The 20,223-nt window shown below is 37.5% G+C and overlaps 1 protein-coding gene across 18 annotated transcripts in view; it reads left to right on the forward strand.

The window, feature by feature from the left end:
* The window catches only part of LOC131168066 (elongation factor Ts, mitochondrial), an 87,120-nt gene that overhangs the window by 58,012 nt on the left and 8,885 nt on the right, over positions 1–20,223 (forward strand). For all 18 annotated transcript variants that reach the window (XM_058127244.1, XM_058127257.1, XM_058127242.1 and 15 more), the window contains one exon: positions 6,386–6,511. In XM_058127244.1, coding sequence (XP_057983227.1) covers positions 6,386–6,511 — 126 coding nt within the window. The remainder of the gene's footprint in view (positions 1–6,385; positions 6,512–20,223) is intronic.

The raw sequence follows: 20,223 nt of genomic DNA on the forward strand, positions 1-20,223 counted from the left end.
TTTTACAAGAACCAGATCTCCAGCTTCAAATTGTTGTGGTCGTCTCCCTTTGTCAGCCCATTTCTTCATGCGCTTGGATGCTTTTTCTAACTGAGCTCGGGTGACTTCAATGTTTTGCAACCAATTTTTCGTGAATTGGTAGGCTTTTGGGCAATTTCCTTTGTATGGACCATCCAGAGTGTGTGGAAGAGTCGGTTGTTGACCTGTCACAATCTCAAAAGGGCTTTTATTAGTTGCAGAAGATTTCATAGAGTTAAAACAGAATTGTGCCGTGTCTAGTAAAGTAACCCAATTCTTCTGATTGGAGTGAACAAAATGTCGCAAGTATTCTTCCAGCATCCCATTAAAACGTTCAGTTTGACCATCTGTCTGTGGGTGATAGCTCGTGGAAAGATTAAGGTTTGAACCCATCAAGCGAAAGAGTTCACCCCAAAATCCCCCAGTGAATCTAACATCCCTATCACTAATTAAGCTTTCTGGAACACCCCAATATTTCACCACATGCTTGAAGAATAACTGAGCTGTCTTCTCTGCTGAACACGGCTTCGAGACTGGTACGAAAGTTGCATACTTTGAGAACCGGTCAATCACCACCAAAATTGTGTCAAACTCCTCTACTTTTGGCAACGAGGAAATGAAATCCAAAGAGACACTCTCCCATGGCCTAGCAGGAACTAGCAATGGCTCCAATAAACCTGAGGTCTTCTTTCTTTCTACCTTGTCTTGTTGACAGATCAAGCACGTTTTAGTATAACTCATCACATCATCTTGCATATTTGGCCAATAGTACCCCTGTGTAATCAAAGCATGAGTTCTTCGCCATCCCGGATGACCAGCCCACAACGTATCATGACACTCTTTCAGTAAGGTTTTCCTCAAGTTTCCAGCCTTAGGCACATAGACTCTCCTGCCTTTAGTCATTATCAGTCCATCTTCTACCCAGAATTGTCGTGTCTTCCCTTCATCTATTAGTTTGCTTAGTGACTGCGCCTGCTGGTCTGTACTTAAATGTTCCTTGATAAGATTCTTCAAAGGTAGCGCCACCCTACTAGTTGATAGATGACTGATGATTTTCAATGCTGCCAATTCAGTTTTTCTACTTAAAGCGTCAGCCACTTCATTCGTCTTCCCCACTTTATATTCAAAAGCAAAATCAAATTCAGCTAGCTTCTCCTGCCAACGGGCTTGTTTTGACGTTAGTCCAGGTTGTGACAAAAAATGAGTAACTGCTACATTATCGGTTTTTACCACAAATTTGGACCCCAAGAGATAGTGCCTCCACACCCGAAGACAGTGTACCACTGCGAGAAGCTCCTTTTCTTGTGCTGTGTAGTTCCGTTCGGCACCCTACAATTTTCTACTTTCAAAAGCAACTGGATGCCCTTCCTGCAAGAGAACTCCCCCTAATGCAAAGTCTGAGGCATCTACTTGCACTTCAAACGGTTTTGTCACATCAGGAAAGATTAGCACAGGATCTCCTACAATCTTTTCCTTTAATTCAACAAATGCTGATTGGCACTCTTCTGACCACCCCCATGGTACCCCCTTCCTCAATAAATTCGTTAACAATACAACTCTTCTAGAGTACCCCTCTATAAACTTTCGGTAGTAGTTGGCTAGACCCAAGAAAGATCGTAGTTCTCTAACGGATGTAGGTGCTCGCCACTCCTTGATAGTTTTTACTTTAGCTGAATCCATCTGAATCTGGCCCTCCTCAATGATATGCCCCAAGAATTTAATACGCTTTTGAGCGAAAGCACACTTCTCCCCTTTTACATATAACTGATTTTCTTTGAGTTTTTGAAAAACTTTTCGAAGATGATCTTTATGTTCTTCTAAGGATGCGCTGAAAACCAGTATGTCATCAAGGTAAACAACCACAAATTGATCAAGGTAGTCCCGAAAAACCTGATTCATTAGAGAATAAAAGGTAGCGGGTGCATTTGTTAGCCCAAAAGGCATGACAAGGAATTCAAATGCTCCATACCGTGTGACACAAGTGGTCTTCGGTTCATCTCCCTCAACAATGCGCACTTGATGATATCCCGACCTCAAGTCCAGTTTCGTGAAATATCTAGCTGTACTTAACTGGTCAAAAATATCAGCAATCAGTGGAATAGGATACTTGTTGCGCACGGTCACCTTATTAAGAGCCCGATAATCTATACACAAGCGCAAACTACCATCTTGTTTCTTCTGAAATAACACTGGGGCCCCAAAAGGTGCTTTTGAAGGCCGGATGAACCCTGCTGCAATAAGATCATTCAGTTGCCTTCTAAGTTCAGCTAACTCAGGCGGCGCCATTTGATAAGGGGCACGTGCTGGCGGCTTTACTCCTGGCAAAAGTTCAATTTCGTGGTCAATCTGTCGTCGAGGTGGTAAAACCCTGGGTAGTTGTTCCGGGATCACCTCCTTGAACTCTTCTAAAAACTTCCTTAATCTCAAGTGGATATTCCCCTACTTCTGCATCTTCTGAGACTATTGGTAGAACCACGAAAGAAGATTCTCCCCTTTTTACTCCCTTTTTGAATTGGAGGGCTGAAAGCAACTTCCTCTCATCGAAACTGTTGTAAACTGCGGGGACCGCACAAGGTGCACTTCCCATTATCACAAGACAATCCGCAGCTGGGATCGGCATTGAGCGTGTCACTTTAAGAAAATCCATCCCCAATACCACATCAAAGTCGTCAAGGGGTGCCACAGTGAAATCAACTGTTCCAGACCATGATCCCATTTGGCATGCCACTTTAGGTACCACTCCCACCGTGGTTAATGCTGGAGAATTCACTGCTTTTATCTTGCCCACATCTTTATCTACTTGCAATTCTAACCGTTGAGCTTCAGAATCAGCAATGAAATTATGGGTGGCCCCTGTATCAATCATGGCCCTGATTTTCTTTCCATTCAAAAGTAAATCCACATACATTAGTCCCTTCTCTTGAGACGACTTGTTAATTACTTGACGCTCTAATGCCCCCAAAAATCTCAAGGCTCCCACCATATTTGGTTGTTCTTCTGGAATTACTGTCGAGGTTTCGGTTTCCCCTCGAAGGGCCTTCATAGCATTCAAAGCCTTACGATCGGGGCACTCCGCCACTCGATGTGGTCCACTGCAAAGAAAACAAGAGATCGGTCGACGCTCTCCACCCCCTGTTCGTCCGCCCCTCCACTCCCTATTCATGGGCGCTCTTTTATCTTTCCAAGAACTATTTGTCTCCTTATCCCTTCCCCCATTTGTGGGCTTGTACACTTTGTTGGGACGGGAATCATTATTGGCGGATGTAGGGAAATTTCACTTCCCAGAAGTATCTGAAAAATCATCCAACCGTTCAGCAGCAGCGAGGGCAGAAGAGAGATCACCAGCACCTTGCCGACGTATTTCATTTCTTGGCCATGTCTTCAAACCCCGAAGAAAATGAATCAGTTTATCCGATTCAGTCATGTCTACAATGTCCAACATCAAGGCTTGGTATTCCCTTACATAACTCCTTAACGAGCCCGTCTGTTGCAATTCCATTACTTTGCACTTTGCTATATACTCCACATTTTCTGGATAGAATTGGGCCTTCAACGCCTGTTTCAACCCCTCCCATGTGTTAATGACACATCTATTGTGCTGAATATCATTCCATTTAGTTCTCCACCACAATTTTGCATCCCCAACCAGGTATACCGTTGCCATATTGACACGGTCCACTTCTAAATCCACTCGGGAGCATGTGAAGTAGTGTTCCATATCAAAGAAGAAATTGTCTAGCTCCTTTGCATCTCGTGTACCCCCAAAACTTTTAGGTTCCGGTACCTTCCATCGAGAACTCTCATTTGGATGTGCAACTGGCCATCGGGCTAACTGTGCCACTGCATTCACTTTCGCAGTGATCTCTTGTAAATCCCTCTGGACTTGGACCACCGCACTTTGGACATTGCCCATCTCCTTCAAATCTCCCTTCAAAGCAGTAATGGACACTTTAACATCTTCTGTAAGGAAATCAAGATTATCCGTTAGCTCCCGTAAGGAGGCCTCAAGCTCTATTGGCTCTCCCCGTTGGGACGAAAGAGATGGCAATATGCCCTCAATATGTTGTAGCCTACTCTCAAAGGCTTCCAACTGCTCGATACTCTTCTGGAAGGCCTCAAGCTCTCTTGGCCGTTTCTCCAGGGATTTCACACTTGGAATGAATTTTTCAAGTTCCTCAAGTCTCTCTACGACTTTTGATACCCCATAGAGATTTTCTCTAGGGTTTTCTTCGGCGGCCTCAAGCTCTGTTGACCCGCCTTTCTCTTTTATCAATGTTGCCACCAACCCTTGGAGGTCACCGCACGTTGTCTCCAGGGTTGCAAGTTTTGTCTCAAGCGCCTCAATGCGCTTCACTCTTCCTGACTTATTTCTCCTAATCCCACGCATGGCGCTCGCACACACTGTGCTCTGATACCAACTGTCACGGACCCCCAAAATGGGACTCAAGTAAGGGCCGTGTGGCACTCGTTGAGAGCTCTCCCTCGACAAGTCAGCCAACTCTCACACGTTCAAGCCTGCAAGCACGAGCACCAGGTGAGTCTCAATACTCAAGGAAAACAAGGAACAATAGGATTTCACATGAACAATATATTCTTATACACCGAATAAGACTATAACAATCAGAGACATCATAATCCAAGGCAACAGAACACCACAATGAAAAGAACTACTTGTATTATTCATCCACAAGAGAATCACCATACAAGCGATAACACAGATATTCATATATTCATTCTAAATCCCTGAAGAATACAATTATAGCAATATCTCACTCCCCCATTTTCCCCATTACATTGTCACACCCTAACACATGGCTTATGGAAAATCTGCTTTATTTAAGGAAGTAACAAATTGGGGATGCTTTGCTTTGTTCTGCTTATCCTCATCTCAATTGCCTTCCTAGTTGTCATAATGCTCCCATTTCTAGATTCTTGGTTTTTTGAAAGGGATATTATCTCTTGGAAGTTTTATTTTGAAAGGAATTTAAATGAGAGAGTAATAACTGATCTATTCAGTTGTGCTGGATTTCTTGTGTTTCTCCTTGATTAGATAGGAGGATCTGGAGTTTGGATGCTACAGGGGTTTTCTCTTGTAGATCTTTATGTGATCATCTTACATTTACATGCGGCTCAACTGTGTTAAGTTCCTTTTGCATTCTCATTTTTGGAAGTCTGAAACTCTTTCTAAAATCAGGCCTTTACTTGTTTACAATCCTTACTATGATGAACACCAATGGTTTGCTTGGGACCCTCTGACCCTATAATGTTTTATCTCTTGAATTGTGTAATTTGTTTCCGAAGTGGTAAGTCAAATACATTTTTTTCCTGATTGGTCGCTTTTTGGTGTTTTTGAGGAGCACTGGGTGGTCTTCGGAATTTTTTTTTTCTTTAGAAATTTAAGGGTTTAATAGTGCAAAGAAAGCGAGGATTCTTTGCCAATGTGCTACTTTTGCTCTGCATCTGTGGTATGGTATATTTGGATGGAGCAGAACTCTTGAATTTTCAATAGAAGGCTTTTGTCTTTTGGCTTTACTTTGGAGTCTGTTTCTTACTTCACTCTGCTGTTCTGCTTTTGGTTTGTTTAGAATGTGGGCTGAGTTGCAAAGTGATTGGAGAGCTTTATTGCACAAGAAAGTGTGTTTTGAGTCTCTCGACTTTTTCTTTTGTTCTATTGGTAGGAAGATACGTCATCCTCCAATTTTTGTATTTCTCTCTTAACAAAAATTCTTTTATCGAAAAAAATTAAAACTCATAAACCTGTTTACCTATAACCTACTCATCTGATTGGGAAGAGAGCATCTCTTCAGTCCTTTGCTTCAGGGGCTTCTATGGGACTGCCCTTCACAGATAATCAGGAGACTGGAAGGAGCCTTGGCATTTTTAGTTTCTTTGAGTATATGGATTGTTTTCATTTTGTTTTCTCTTGGCAAACTTCCTCATCCATTTTTTATGCCATTTCCTTCTTCATGAATCTCCTTTTACCAACAATGATGATGATAATGATACTAATACTAATATATCTGTTGATGTTTCAATTCTTGTGGAAGGAAGCCATAGGAAACAATCTTTTAATTTTTGAACAAAATCTTTTAATTTTTGACTAGCTAGATTATTTTAAAACATAAATTTAATGAAGGCTGGTATGATGGTTTGTTGATCTGTTGATGTTTCAATTCTAGCAGAAGGCATACAAAGCAATCTTTTAATTTTTAACAATCTGTATTATCTAAAATAAATTTGATGCTAGTCAGACTGATTGCTTATTATGATTGTGATGTTCTTAGTGAAATCATTATGTGCATTTGAATCAATAGTAAAGTTTCACTGATTTGAATTTTTATTTGGATGAATTAATTTCATATATCAGGCAGAAGCTACAGGGAAGTCTCAAATGGCCATAGAGAAAATGGTGGAAGGTCGCCTGCGAAAATATTTAGAAGAAGTTGTTTTCATGGAGCAAAAGTTCATTGTGCAGGATGCTATTAATGTAAAGGTGTGCGATGTCAGCCCTTTAGACTTTGAATTTTCTAGGGTAATCAATTTTTTTGTGAAAAGCATACAAGAAGAACAATGGTCTTAAATTTCCATGAAACTGTTGAAATTTCCAGTTTCCACTACCCTTGAAATTGAAATGGCAGCCTATTCCTGTATTACCAAAATTTTCACTGAAATTTCTATGAATCACCTGAAGTTTATCTAAATCCCAAAATTTCAATGGAATTGGCCAAAAGTTCGACTATAGAATGAAATTTCCTTGATTTCAAATTTGAGATTCCAAAATCCAAAATTGAAATATCTCTCTTAATTTATCCTCTTTTCTTATTGGAACTTGAGATAAGGATATGTATAGTTTTCATCCTTTTGAAATTATATGAAAGATTAAATGTAGATATTAGCTACAACATTTTATTTGACCATTTACAGCCAAAGCATTTGTAATTGTATAAACAATGTTCAAAATATTTATGAATTTCATTAATTTATTTTTTTATAGAAAAAAGTTAGAGGAAAAAATGTACAAAAGGGAGAATAAGACATCACCCTATGGGAAAAATGAAAAGATAAAAGAAGTGACTGCAATCAAAATAAAACCGCCTTCTAATCTCACCGAAGTTCGAGAAAGGACACCTCTGTCAAAACAGCCTGCAGCAAAGGATTATAGAGAAGCCAAGTACTGATTCCTCTCTTGTAGCAAGGGACTACTGATTTTTGTCCTTGATAAAATAGGAGTGTTCCTTTCCATCAAATTCCCATAAAATTGAAAAGACCCCATAAGTCCACAAAATCAACCCATATCCACTCTTCCCAAAGCTTGTGAATAAAATATGCAACAAATCCTCCATCGAACCCAGACAAACCTAATTCTCCCCTAATAACCCCAAAATTTATTCTAAATACTCCAAGAAAAGGAGCAATTCAAAACTAGGTGTAATGCAAATTGAGAGCTATCCAAACACAAGATACAAACATCCAGAGATAATGCCTTCAAAGGCCTCCTACTCTGCAACAGACTGTTTTTGTTAATTCTCTTAAGAACAATGAACTAAATAAAAGCCTTTATCTTATAGGGGATTTTAGCTTTCCAACTAGAGCGGTGAAGATATGAGTTTCATATATATTAATTGAATATGTTTAGTATCACTTATTGCAACTTATATATACCTGTCCTAGATGTATTTTATTTATAATATTTTTAGTTCTAAATCTTGCACCATTGTGTTAATCTTTTCTAAAGTTTCTTAAAAGAATTACATTGTGTATTGCATATTTTCATCATTTTTAAATTGAATTGTTATTGACATTAACATCATAATTTTGATTTAACTTTCAAATTTTCAATACTTTAGAAGCCTTGAAATTTTAGTTGAAATCAAAATTTAAGACCTTGCATGAGAGCATGATTACATGGCACGAAACTGTTTGCTGCCATTTACAGTGTGCCCTATCTTGTAGGTATGCTGTTAATGTCAACCAGGCTGTCCAATGGACAGAAAAACAGAATCATGTTTGGGAAAGACCTGATCATGTGGAGCCAAGCATGAATGGTGATGTAGAATGCAAGACCAATATGAAAGCCCGAGTTCAAAAATTAGAGGGAATGTTTAGAATTTATTATTTGCTGAGCGGATGAAAATCCTAGGTTTTGGTAGTGGTGAGTGCGATTTAAAGGTGGTGGGTGTTGGTGAGCTGCACATGGAGACGATTGGAGAAGGCAGGCATCAAGGATGGGGTTGGATTAGAGTTGTTCTCGGATATCAATGGTAGGGAAAGGAAAGTAAGAGAAGAGATGGTGAGATGTTTTGGATGAGGACAGCATAGAGAGTATTGATTTTGAATGGAAAAAAAATCTACTTTTGGACCATATTCAGGAACAGTGTGTATATTCCTCCAATTCTTTTATTGATCATCTCGGAGATTTATCTTACACGCCGCCTCCTTCTTTAGAAGATATTAATATGTTTGAAGATGAGGACTGCAAAGATGACAAAAAGGTTAAAGATGGAATTCTGCCTACTCCTGTTCAAGATGGAATTCCTAGTAAGGACATCGAAACTCAGGGTTTGTTGGATGACTTGAGCCTTATGTGATGAAGGAGGTAATGAATTCAGGCTTGCTGGCTGCAAATTCAAGATGAAGAATGGTTAGAGGAAATTGGCTAATTTGAAGTGTTTAGTGACTATGAAGGGAAGGGTTTGAAGAGGGGATTTCTTGGATAATCTTAGTTTTATTTATTTATTTATTTTTTGTTTTCATTTTTTTCTTTTTGAATTATTTTATTATTTTATTTTGTTGAGGATTTACGATCCTCGTGTCGATTGTTATTCTCTATCTTAATACATTTTCTTTTACTTATAAAAGCGATTATGTACAAAAAAGAAGTTATTGCCATAAGTACCCAAACTTCACAATCATCATAATTCTTGAACTTCTCATTCCCAATTTCAGGAGAAGATTACAAAGAGCTAGTAGTTGAATGTACTTGCTTTTCCCAAGTTCCTAGTTGTCATCTCAAGACTTGGCTGAGTCAAAGGAAACAATATGGACTTTCTGTCTTCTTCACTTAAACCTTTTGTACTGCACTGGGACCTGAAACTGTAACAGAGGATCATAATAGGAGATTTCTAGCCTAGTTGCCAATTCTCTTTGCCCTCCCTTTTGCTGAAATTCTCTTTCATTTGGAGCTGTGCCAACAAAGGAGTTGACCCTCTTTGTTACTTGTGATTTATAGCTGAGCCCCTTGTTGTCACTCATAAGTTGCAGCAAGGCCTAGTCACTGATTATGATAACAGCTTATCGCACCTCATCCCTTGTGTTGTCTAAAGCTCATTGCTGAACACTGCTTCTGAGCTACCTTTTTTATCCCCACAACTATTCCATGTGTTTTTGGGTATGCTAAACCTTACTCGCATCTTTAATCCGATTCAATTAACAAGCCTGACCACTACCTGACCAAACCCATCTTAACACTCTTGTTTTTGGAAAAAATACTATGGACAGAAATCCAAAAAAAAAGGGGCATGCTTTCATCATTATCTTTCCTAACTAATCTTTAAATATTAGTAAACTCGAACTACCTTTATATTATTCACTGTGTTTACTCCAATCCTACAAAGCACAATGCTTGGGAGGCAAGCCAGAAGCCATCATACATGTTTGAGGTATTTGGGTCTTGGAAATGTATCTAGGGATTCTGATCGAGGCCCAAGTGTTAATCCTCTTTAAGTATCTAAGTATCTAATAAATGTATAGAATTTTCTCTGTACATGAATTTAGAATTGAATTGTAGTTTTGAGGAATTTATCCTCAGCAGGATGAATTTTAAAAAATATTTTTGAGTGGGTCCAATCATCGTGCTATACTTGTTTACATCTAAACTATGTGACCATTAATATATAGGACTTTATGGTCATGGCAGCTAGCTTTGTTTCAGTGTAATGAATCCCACTTTGCAGCAAACTTGTTAGCAGCCTTAATGCCAGAAATTTTTTGTTAAATTCATGTTTCATATTGAAGCTGTAGACGGCGTTTAATTCCTTGGAAGATTGAGTGATCTTTGTTTATGTTGACTTCTCGGTGCACTATGTACGCTTGCTTGTTACATAGAAAGACAAAGAGTGAGATTGTTAAATGAAGGATGAAATGTAGGAAATCTAATTCTACAAGATGAAGGATTTATGAACAAGTGATCTGATAGCTCACAAGGATTAAGAACAAGTGATCTGATAGCTCACAAGGATTGGTTGGTAACTTCATTGGAAGTTAGGGGTGAGCAAAATTCGGTGAAAACCGAATTAACCGAATTAACCTGCCGAAATTGGTCGGTTCGGTTCGAGTAAAAATCCTGGTTCGGTCGGTTCGGTTATAATTCTACAAAATTTCGGTTAATCGGTTTCGGTTCGGTTAAGGGTAAAAAAAATTTCGGTTAACTGAATTAACCGAATTACTAATTAATTAGATTTTAAATATAATTTATGAATATAAATTTTGCTTATGTAAGTGCATTAAGGAGTTTAATTAACCTATTTGGATTCTTTGTTTTATGGTAAAATATTATTTTCATTAATAAAATTAATAAATAAGGTATTTAATTAAGTTGGATTTGGTTTTAAAAAAAATTTATAATTGTATTATATTTCTAACAATTAATTTTAAATGATTTCGGTTAAAATCGGTTAACCGAATTACCCGAATGGGCAATTCGGTCGGGGTCGGTTCGGTTTCTTTCGTCAATTCGGTCGGTTCGGTTAATGGTTTATATTAACCGAATTTTTCGGTTAATTCGGTTAATTACCCGAATTTAACCGAACCGACCGTTTGCTCACCCCTATTGGAAGTAGATTTGTTTTGAAGGCATGAATCAATCTATCTTATGGTGATTAATGAAGTTTGACTTGAAAATTGCCCAGGTTTGTTGAAGTGTCCAACAGAACCTTCGCGGGGCATTAGAACAGCTTTTAATGATGATTGGGACCCATTAAATATCAATCTAGTTTATGATGTCATTCTTTTGATTGTAATGATCTTCTTTGGAAGATGAGGGGTTGAACATTTGAGTAATTGCCAAAAAAAGTAGCTTGCAAATTTTAAGTTCAAAATTCATCTTTACAATCACACCTTTTGGATTATAGATTTTAAATGTAATAGTTTGAACCAACTTGAATTCACAAAAAAATTATTTTGTTTTTGTATTGATGCTAAGAGGAGTTGAATATTGTGTATCTTAAATTATCATGAGGTAAATTTGATGAATGCATTTTTGCTCAAGTATGGTGTCAAGTTATCAACCAAAGCTTTTTAGGTTTAAAATGGATCAGGATGATTCTGAAGTATCTCTTAAAGTAAAATAAATTCAGTAAAAGTAGCTTGATATATGATTTTATTTATTTGAATTCAATCATTTTTTTTTTTTTGGGAGAAGCTTTACAATCTAAAGGTTTTAGGATAATTAGAAGTAAGACAGAATATATGAAATATAATTTTAGTCATAGTAGGAGGTATTGGAGAAAAATATTAAACTTGATGGTCAAGAAATCAATAACATTAGTAGGTTTTGATGCCTTGGGTCTATTATGCTAGTTGAAGGAGAAATTGAAGAAGATGCAATGCATAGAGTGAAGAGAGGTATGATAAAATAGAGAAGTGCTTTGAGCGTGCTTTGTGATTGTAGAATACCCTTAAAATTAGAAAGGAAGTTCTATATGACGATTGTAAGACCAGCTATATTATATGGATCAGAATGTCGAGCAACTAAGAAACAGCATATCCAAAAAGTAAACATTGTTGAGATGAGAATGCTAAGGTGGATGAGCAGTACAACGTTAAAAGATAAGTTAAGAAATGAACATATTTGTAATAAGTTAGGCTTAACTCTTGTAGAAGATAAACTAAAAGAAGGGATAACTCAGATGGTTTGGGCATTTGAAACATATGCCAAATAGTGTGCCAATGAGGAGTGAGCTAGGTATTGTGAGGGGTAATAGAAGGGATAGGGGTAGATCTAAAATAACTTGGAATGAGAAAGTAAGGATTTAATAGACCTAAATATGTTGGAGGAAATTGCCCATGATCGTGTAAATTGATGGAAAATGATTCATGTAACTGATTCCACCTAGTGGGACTCAAGGCTTGGTTTTTTGTTGTTGGGTTTTAAAAAAGTAATTATCATATGGTTTTGTGTCAATACACTTTTCTTTTATTTTGGTCTTAGGGAAGAAAAGAGATGGATTTTTTTTTTTATCAATTTGCATCAAGGGATTTGATTTGGGATGGAGTGATTTCCCTTTTCATCTGCTTGGGCTTTTGCTGCACCTGTTTTCAATCTTCAATATACTTCCTTCAACGAGGACTGATGTTTTTTTTTCCCCCTCATCTTGTTGAAGCACATGTTTTCTCCTTTTTTGCCTTTTTTTTTTTTTCCTTTCTTCATAAATCTATGGACTGTTTAAATTTTTTTTTTTTTTTTTTTAATTAATCAAATACATCTAGTCTATCGAACGCTTGGTTTTTTATCAATTTACTTGATGGGCACCCATTTGACGGTGGGCAATTGCATACATCTGAGAGAGGGCAAATGATGTTTGCTTATGAAGTGATTTATGGCCTAGTTGCATTAGTACTTGCTTGACCCAACATAGGTAGTTTTGATTCAATACTTTAGATGTCCTAAACATCATCCAACTTTGATCACTTTATCCATTGAACTTCAATTACCTCAACTTTGATCAATTTGTTTTGAAAAGCTACAGGGGCCAAACTAAGCCTAAGCATATGAACTTAGATCATTCAAGTAAATCATGCCAAGAGATAATTATTGCGTTATGGAGTTCAAAGTTTGCTCATTGTCCAAATACAATATTCTATTATTATGGATGGGTTTGGGTTCAAGAGTTTTAGTGATTTCCTTGTATTAGAGCATTCTTGAATCCTTTCATATATTCATGTGATTAAAATTTTTTCTATCCCAGTTTAAGATCAAATTTGACTTAAAAGTACACGAACTCAAAATATATAAGCTTTAACCTTGTTAAGATTTGATTAAAATGAATCACCTAACTTGAAGATAGGTCTCTTGCTCTATTTATAACACAAATTAAATTCATTCCAATGACAATAATACTCTTACTAACTCTCACTAATTAATATACTAACACACTCAATAATAATAATAATAATAATAATAATAATAATACGAAAAGACATAGATAACCTTTAACACTCCCCCTCAAGTTGGAGCGTAAATGTCATATGCTCCTGGCTTGTTACAAATGAATTTAACATGAGCACCCCTCAATGCTTTGGCAAACTAATTATCAAGGTGCATGTCCGACTTCACATAAGCCGTTGTAATGAGCTTTTGCACAAGTTTCTCCTGAACAAAGTGGCAATCAACTTCAATGTACTTCATCAGCTCATGAAAGACCGGGTTGGAGGCAATATCAAGAGTAGCTTAATTGTCACACATCAATTTCATAGGATGAGAATGCGAAAAACCCAATTCTTCCAACATGTTCTTCAACTAGACAAGTTCACAATGTGAGCCATAGCTTTATGTGTGATTTAGCACTTGACCTTGCCACCACAGTTTATTTCTTACTCTTCCAAGAAACCAAATTACCACCAACCAAGATACAATACCTGGTGGTGGATCTCCAATCAGAAGGTGATCAAGCCCAATCTGCGTACATATATCCATGGATATAAGTGTGACCCTGATCACGATATAAAAGACTACATGGATATAAGTGTGACCTTGATCATGATATAAAAGTCCTCGCCTAGGTGCACCTTTGAGATATCTCAAGATGCGAATTACTTCATCCCAATGACTTGTCGTCTGAGAATCTAGAAATTGACTCACAACACTTAGCAAAGATATATCCGAACGAGTAACTGTGATATAATTACTTTCCAACAAGTCTCCAGTATTGTCCAAGATTAGGTAGCAAATCACTCTTATCCGACATTAACTTGCTTTTAGGATCCATGGGTGTATCAACCAGTTTAGATCCCAACAAGTCAATTTCATCCAACAGATCAAGAACATACTGCCTCAGTGACACAACAGTTTAGATACAAGATCTAGATACTTCTATACCCAAGAAGTATTTCAACGGTCCCAAATCTTTGGTCTAAAACTTAGTCTGTAAAAAAAGTTTGAGACTCTGAATACCTTTATCATCAACACCTGTAATAACAATATCATTCACATAGAGAGCAAAAAGGATCCTACTCAATGAAGTATGATGTTAAAACACGGAATGATCCACAACACACCGTCGAAGACCAAACTCAAGTACTACAACACTGAAACAACCAAACCATGCTCTGGGAGACTATTTTAAACCATATAAAGCCTTCTTGAGTCGACACACTAAGCCGGACTCCCCCCGAGCAACAAATCCAGGTGGTTGCTCCATATAAACCTCCTCCTCAGGGTCACCATGCAAGAAGACATTTTTCATATCTAGCTGAGGCAAAGGCCAGTGACAAGTAGTAGCCAAGGAGATGAACATACCTACTGATGTAAGTTTGGCAATCGGAGAAAAAGTTTCAGAATAATCAAGGCCATACACCTGAGTGTATCCCTTAGCAACAAGATGGGCCTTTAGATGAGCCACAGAACCATCAAGGTTGACTTTCATAGTGTAAACTCAGCGATAACCAAACACAAACTTGTCAAGAAGAAGGGGTACCAAGTCTTAAGTACCATTGTCATGTAAAGTGTTCATCTCTTCAACCATAGCATCCCTCCACCCAGAATGGGCCAGCTAAGGCCTCCGAAACAAATTTAGGAAGGGTAATAGTTGATAGAGAAGTAACAAAACAATAATAGGAGGGTGATAAGGAGTCATAAGAAACATAGTTGGAAATGGGGTGTTGAGTACCTGTGTGTTTACCTTTCCGAACAGCAATAGGAGGATCAACATCATGGGAAGTATGATCATTAGACGAGGAAACCAGAGGCATGGTAGTCGAACTAAGAGGGGGCTCTCTTGGAGCCATTGTCATGAATACACCTACAAATTAGGATGATTAGGACAATGAGAAGGACTCGAACTATATGGAGACTCGGATGATTGGTTGGGCAAGGACGACAACGTAGAATTTGGAAGATTAGGCAAAGGAAGAGACTCACTGAGCTCAAAAGCGCTTAGTTACTAGGTGTAGTAAGGTGTAGACTCAAAAAGGTAATATCGACAGAAACAAAAAAGCGATGCAGCATAGAACTATAACAACAATATCCCTTTTGAGTATATGAGTAGCCCAGGAAGACACATTTTATAGTATAAGGATCCAACTTGTCCACCCCAAGAGTTAGTTGGTGAACGAAGGACACACACCCAAATATATGAGGGGGAAGGGAGAATAAAGGTGAATTAGGAAAGAGAATGGAGCAGGAAATTTTACCACTAAGAATAGAGGATTGCATTCTATTGATCAGATAACAAGCAGTAAGTACAACATTCACTCCAAAACACTTTAGGTACATGCATTTGATAAATTAAGGTGCAAATAATTTCAAGAAGATTTTTATTTTTTTGCTCTGCAACCCATTTTGTTGAGGAGTGTGGGCATATGATGATTGATAAACAATACCAAACTAAGTCATATAGTAGTGAATTGTGCATTGAAAAACTCTTTAGAATTATAATTTCAAAGTATTCGAACTGGCATACCAAATTGAGTCTTTATTTCAAACCAAAGGCACAAAATACATGAAATAACTCATAATGATATTTTATTAAATATAACCAAGTCATTCTTGAATAATCATCACAAAGGTTATAAAGTACTGGAAACTCAACTTGGACACAACCCTACTAAGACCCTAGACATCTAAATGAATTAACATAAAAGGGCTTGCAGCCCGTTTATTGACTCAGGAAGCAACTCTAGGATATATTCTTAGGATATATTCTAGTAGATTTGTTAGCAATTGTCATTCTTTCCTTTATTATTCTTTCCTTTTAAATTATCCTTGTAGTCTATAAGACATTCGGATTGCACCATATTTTAAATTAATAAGAAATACTATTTCAATCCTTCTCCACTTCTAGATGGTATCAGAGCCTGGTTTTCTTTTCCTTTCGGCAGCCATAGCCTCTAAAACCTAGGCCTTATTTCCTTGACCCTGTTCAGCATCCATTATGTCTGAAATTTCCAAAATTTCCACCATGGCCAGACCTGAACCTCTTGTCAACACCAAAATTGAAACCAAAGTAGCCCATATCGAATCCCATTTAGTCCAAATCACAAATATCTGTCTCAATGAAGCCAACTTCTTGAGATGGTCTCAGTCAATTCAAATGTATATCCGTGGGGTACCACACTAGTGAAACCAAGGCCCTTGACAAAGCAGACCCATCATATGCTATATGGGATGTAGAAAATTCCCTGATTATGGATTGGCTTGTGAATGCAATGGATGAAGATATTAGTGCTAATTACATGTGCTATCCTACTGCAAAAGAACTCTTGGATAATGTTAGTAAGATGTATTCTGACCTTGGAAATTATTCTCAGATTTTTGAATTGCAACAAAAAAATGGCAAGATCCAACAAGGGGAAGACAGTGTGACTAAGTATTTTAATGTCCTTAAGGGATTGTGCCAGGACTTGGATCTATTCAAAGATTATGAATGGAAGTGCCCTGATGATTGTAGCTACAACAAGAAGATGGTGGAAAATGCATGAATTTTTAAATTTGTGGTTAAACTCAATGATGAGTTTGATGAGGTTAGGGGGAGGATTCTTGGTAGACAACCTCTGCCTCCAATTGGAGAGGTATTTTTTGAAGTGAGACGTGAAGATTGTCATCGGAATATTATGCTAAATAAAAAAGGGTTGATGGAATAGTGGAAAACTCGGCTTTGGTTGCTGCTAATCCTACTATTTTGGCTGCTGCTATAGCCTTTGTACAACGGTCATGTCCCAATAAAAAATCTAGAGTATGATGTGACTATTGTAATAGGCCACGCCATACCCGAGAAACCTGCTGGAAACTATGTGGAAAACTAGCAAATTGGAGGAGCAGCAAACTTGGACCTAAAAACAACCAAGTGATTCCTAGAGCAAATGAAGCCCAAACCAATGTTCTAACTTCTTGGCAGATGGATCAACTTCTATAACTACTGAAATCCAATCCGATATCCGGTACTCCTATTGGTTCCTTGGCCCAAACAAGTAATATGTCGAGTGCCTATTCCAGTTCTTTAGCCTTTGCACCATGGATTATTGATTCAGGTGCATCTGACCATATGACCATTATATCTCAATTGTTTCAATCTTATTATCCTTAAATCTGTCCTTCATGTTCCTAAACTTGCAATCTTCTGTCTATTAGTAGATTATCTTGTGATTCTAACTGTGTATCATATTCTTTGATTCTCACTTTGAATTTGAGGATTAGAACTCGGGGGCGATGATTAGCAGTGCTAGGATTATCGATGGCCTTTATTATTTTGATGATACCTTATTCAGCAATAAACAAGCTCAGGGCTTGAGTGGTAGTACTAGTTCAATCCCTGTGCGTGATCAAATAATGCTTTGGCATCTAAGATTAGGGCATCCTGTTGCCTAGTTTGTTTAAAAATTTGGATTGTACTTCTCTTCATTGTGACGTTTGTCATTTATCAAAGTCATTGAGTTCCTTATAATTCAAAAGGCTACCGTGCATCAAAACCTTTTTATTTGATTCATAGTGATGTTTGGAGTCCCCCAAGGTTGCTACCTCATCTGGAAAAAAATGGTTTGTGACTTTTATAGATGATCATTCTCAGATTTGTTGGGCATATTTGATGCATGGAAAATCTGAAGTTGAAATATTATTCAAGAATTTTTATAGTATGATCGAAAATCAATTTCACACAAAAATAAGCATACTTCATACGGATAATGGTACAGAATATTTCAACCTATTTTTGGGAAATTTTTTGAAAGAAGAAAGATTCCACTTCAATCCACGTGTCATGACACCCCACAACAAAATGGCATCGCTGAAAGAAAAAATCGTCATGTGAGGTTGCACGAGCTATAATGCTTTCTATGCATATTCCTAAATATTTGTGGGGGGATGCTATTTTAATTGCTTGTTACCTTATTAATAGAATGCCTACCTGTGTGCTGCAGTATATCACTCCTTTGGCATGTCGAAAAAAATCATTTCCTGATAATAGGATAATTTTTTATCTGCCTCTAAAGGTATTTGGATGCATTGTTTTTGTTCATATTCCAGCTCATCTTAGATCTAAACTTGATCCTAGGGTTGAAAAATGTGTGTTTCTTGGATATGCTCCCAATAAGAGAGGGTACAAATGTTTGAATCCAAAAACAAAAATAATTCACATCAGTATGGATGTCATTTTTGTTGAAAATTAGTCTTACTTAAACCAAACTTATCTTCAGGGGGAGAAAGAGAGTAGTGAAGATTAGTTTTGGCAAACTTCTATACCAATCCCTAATGTTTTCCTTGACATTGACATCCCTCTGAAAAACATTCGAGGAATTGAAATTTTAAATAGTGAAAAAAATGAAAATCCCAATCGGCATGTACAAAGCATAAGGGAATCCCAAACAGGGGGAGAATTGCTATAGAATAATCCCTCTTATGAGCTTCGTGTTTATACTAGAGGTAGATATCGTTCTAATACTAAGTATCCCACAATTTCAGAGCAGAATCAATCATCACCTCCAAAAACTGCTCATTTGAAAATCCTAGGTAATCCTTCTACTACACTTCTAGTTGATCAATCTATTGACCTTGATGTACCTATAGCCATTTGGAAAGGAGTTAGAACTTGTACCACACACCTCATTGCCAAATATTTATCATACTAATTAACATACTAACACACTCAATGATAATAATAGACCTTACTAATTAACATACTAACACACTCAATAATAATAATACTAAAAGACATATATAACCTCTAACAAACCTAAAAAGTGCAAAGTCCACAGCTTCTGTGCAAATGTGTAAGCTTTGTTTTTAACACCTTGAAATCCCCTTCCAGCCTTCCAAAAACTGCTGCCAATCCATTAGAAAACCACTTAGCTGCTACCAAAGAAAACCTCCACCACTAGTTACGAGATGAGTTATGTTTGAGAACAAGCGAAAAATCACCCTTTCCTACTAATCAAGTCTCTGATTGAAAGTTTGAATGGATCAAACACAATCCCCTCCTTTCATGTCCTATGGAAGCCATGATGCTGAGGAGCAATTATGCGAGAAGAGGCAAGAGAGGGCTGTGTTGCTGATATCTTCTCTCCTTCATTAGCATATTGTATTATGTGTTTTTGCCTCAGTGTTTTCCATACACCTTGTCTTGAGGCAAGCCTAAATTGTCCCTTCCAAACATTGAACTTAAATCATTGACAAGCATCACCATCCATTTATTTATTGATAAAGGGCACAAAGAGATTCCAATCCAAGTATGAATGGCCTCAAAGGGGCATCCAAACATGCTACTTCAAGCATATAAGAGTGGTACTTCAAACTATTTTGTCTCTTCCCTTCTTAACGATGCAAAATTGAATTAATAGAGCTTGCCATTATCCAGCCTACCTCAAACCACTATGAAATGAAGCACAACAGATCTCTGATCTCGTTTGCTATGGAGAAGAAGGTGGTTAACGCATTTTTCCTAATCTTTGCATGGAACACTGGTTGACCTAGATTATTTCTCTCCTTCTAAGAGATGGCCTCTCAAACAACCTCGATGCGAGAACAACCACCTTACCACCTTCCACATGAAAAACATTCTGCTCCTTGCATTAAGGCACTTAAAGAACACTTTCACCAAGTAAGTGCCACTGTTACTGTCCAACCACTTAGTAGTTATAGTAGCATCCTTCCTACACTTTCAAAGTTTTGGTTGTGTAGAGACTAATGATCAAAATCTGTGTCCTTTTGAATTTCCAAACTTGGTAAGCTTTTCAAAATTGAAGAAAAGGAGCCATTATTTTTAATGATCTCGAAAATTAGTGAACGGGTTAAGATAAATGAGTCTTAGTGCCGAAGCATGTAGGAATTCAAGGTAGCAAAGGTGATCATTTTCTTCCATTTCCTTGTTCTCTGGTAGTTTAGTATACTGTTTAGGATCAGACTACACTGGAAAATGGAGTTAGCAGTGCAGAGTTGTAGAATTTTTTGGATTAGTTGTGTTTAGAATTTTTTTACCCAGGTAATCAAAAGGGAAGGGT

Source organism: Malania oleifera, chromosome 11, assembly GCF_029873635.1.
Source record: "Malania oleifera isolate guangnan ecotype guangnan chromosome 11, ASM2987363v1, whole genome shotgun sequence".
Lineage (NCBI taxonomy): Eukaryota > Viridiplantae > Streptophyta > Magnoliopsida > Santalales > Ximeniaceae > Malania > Malania oleifera.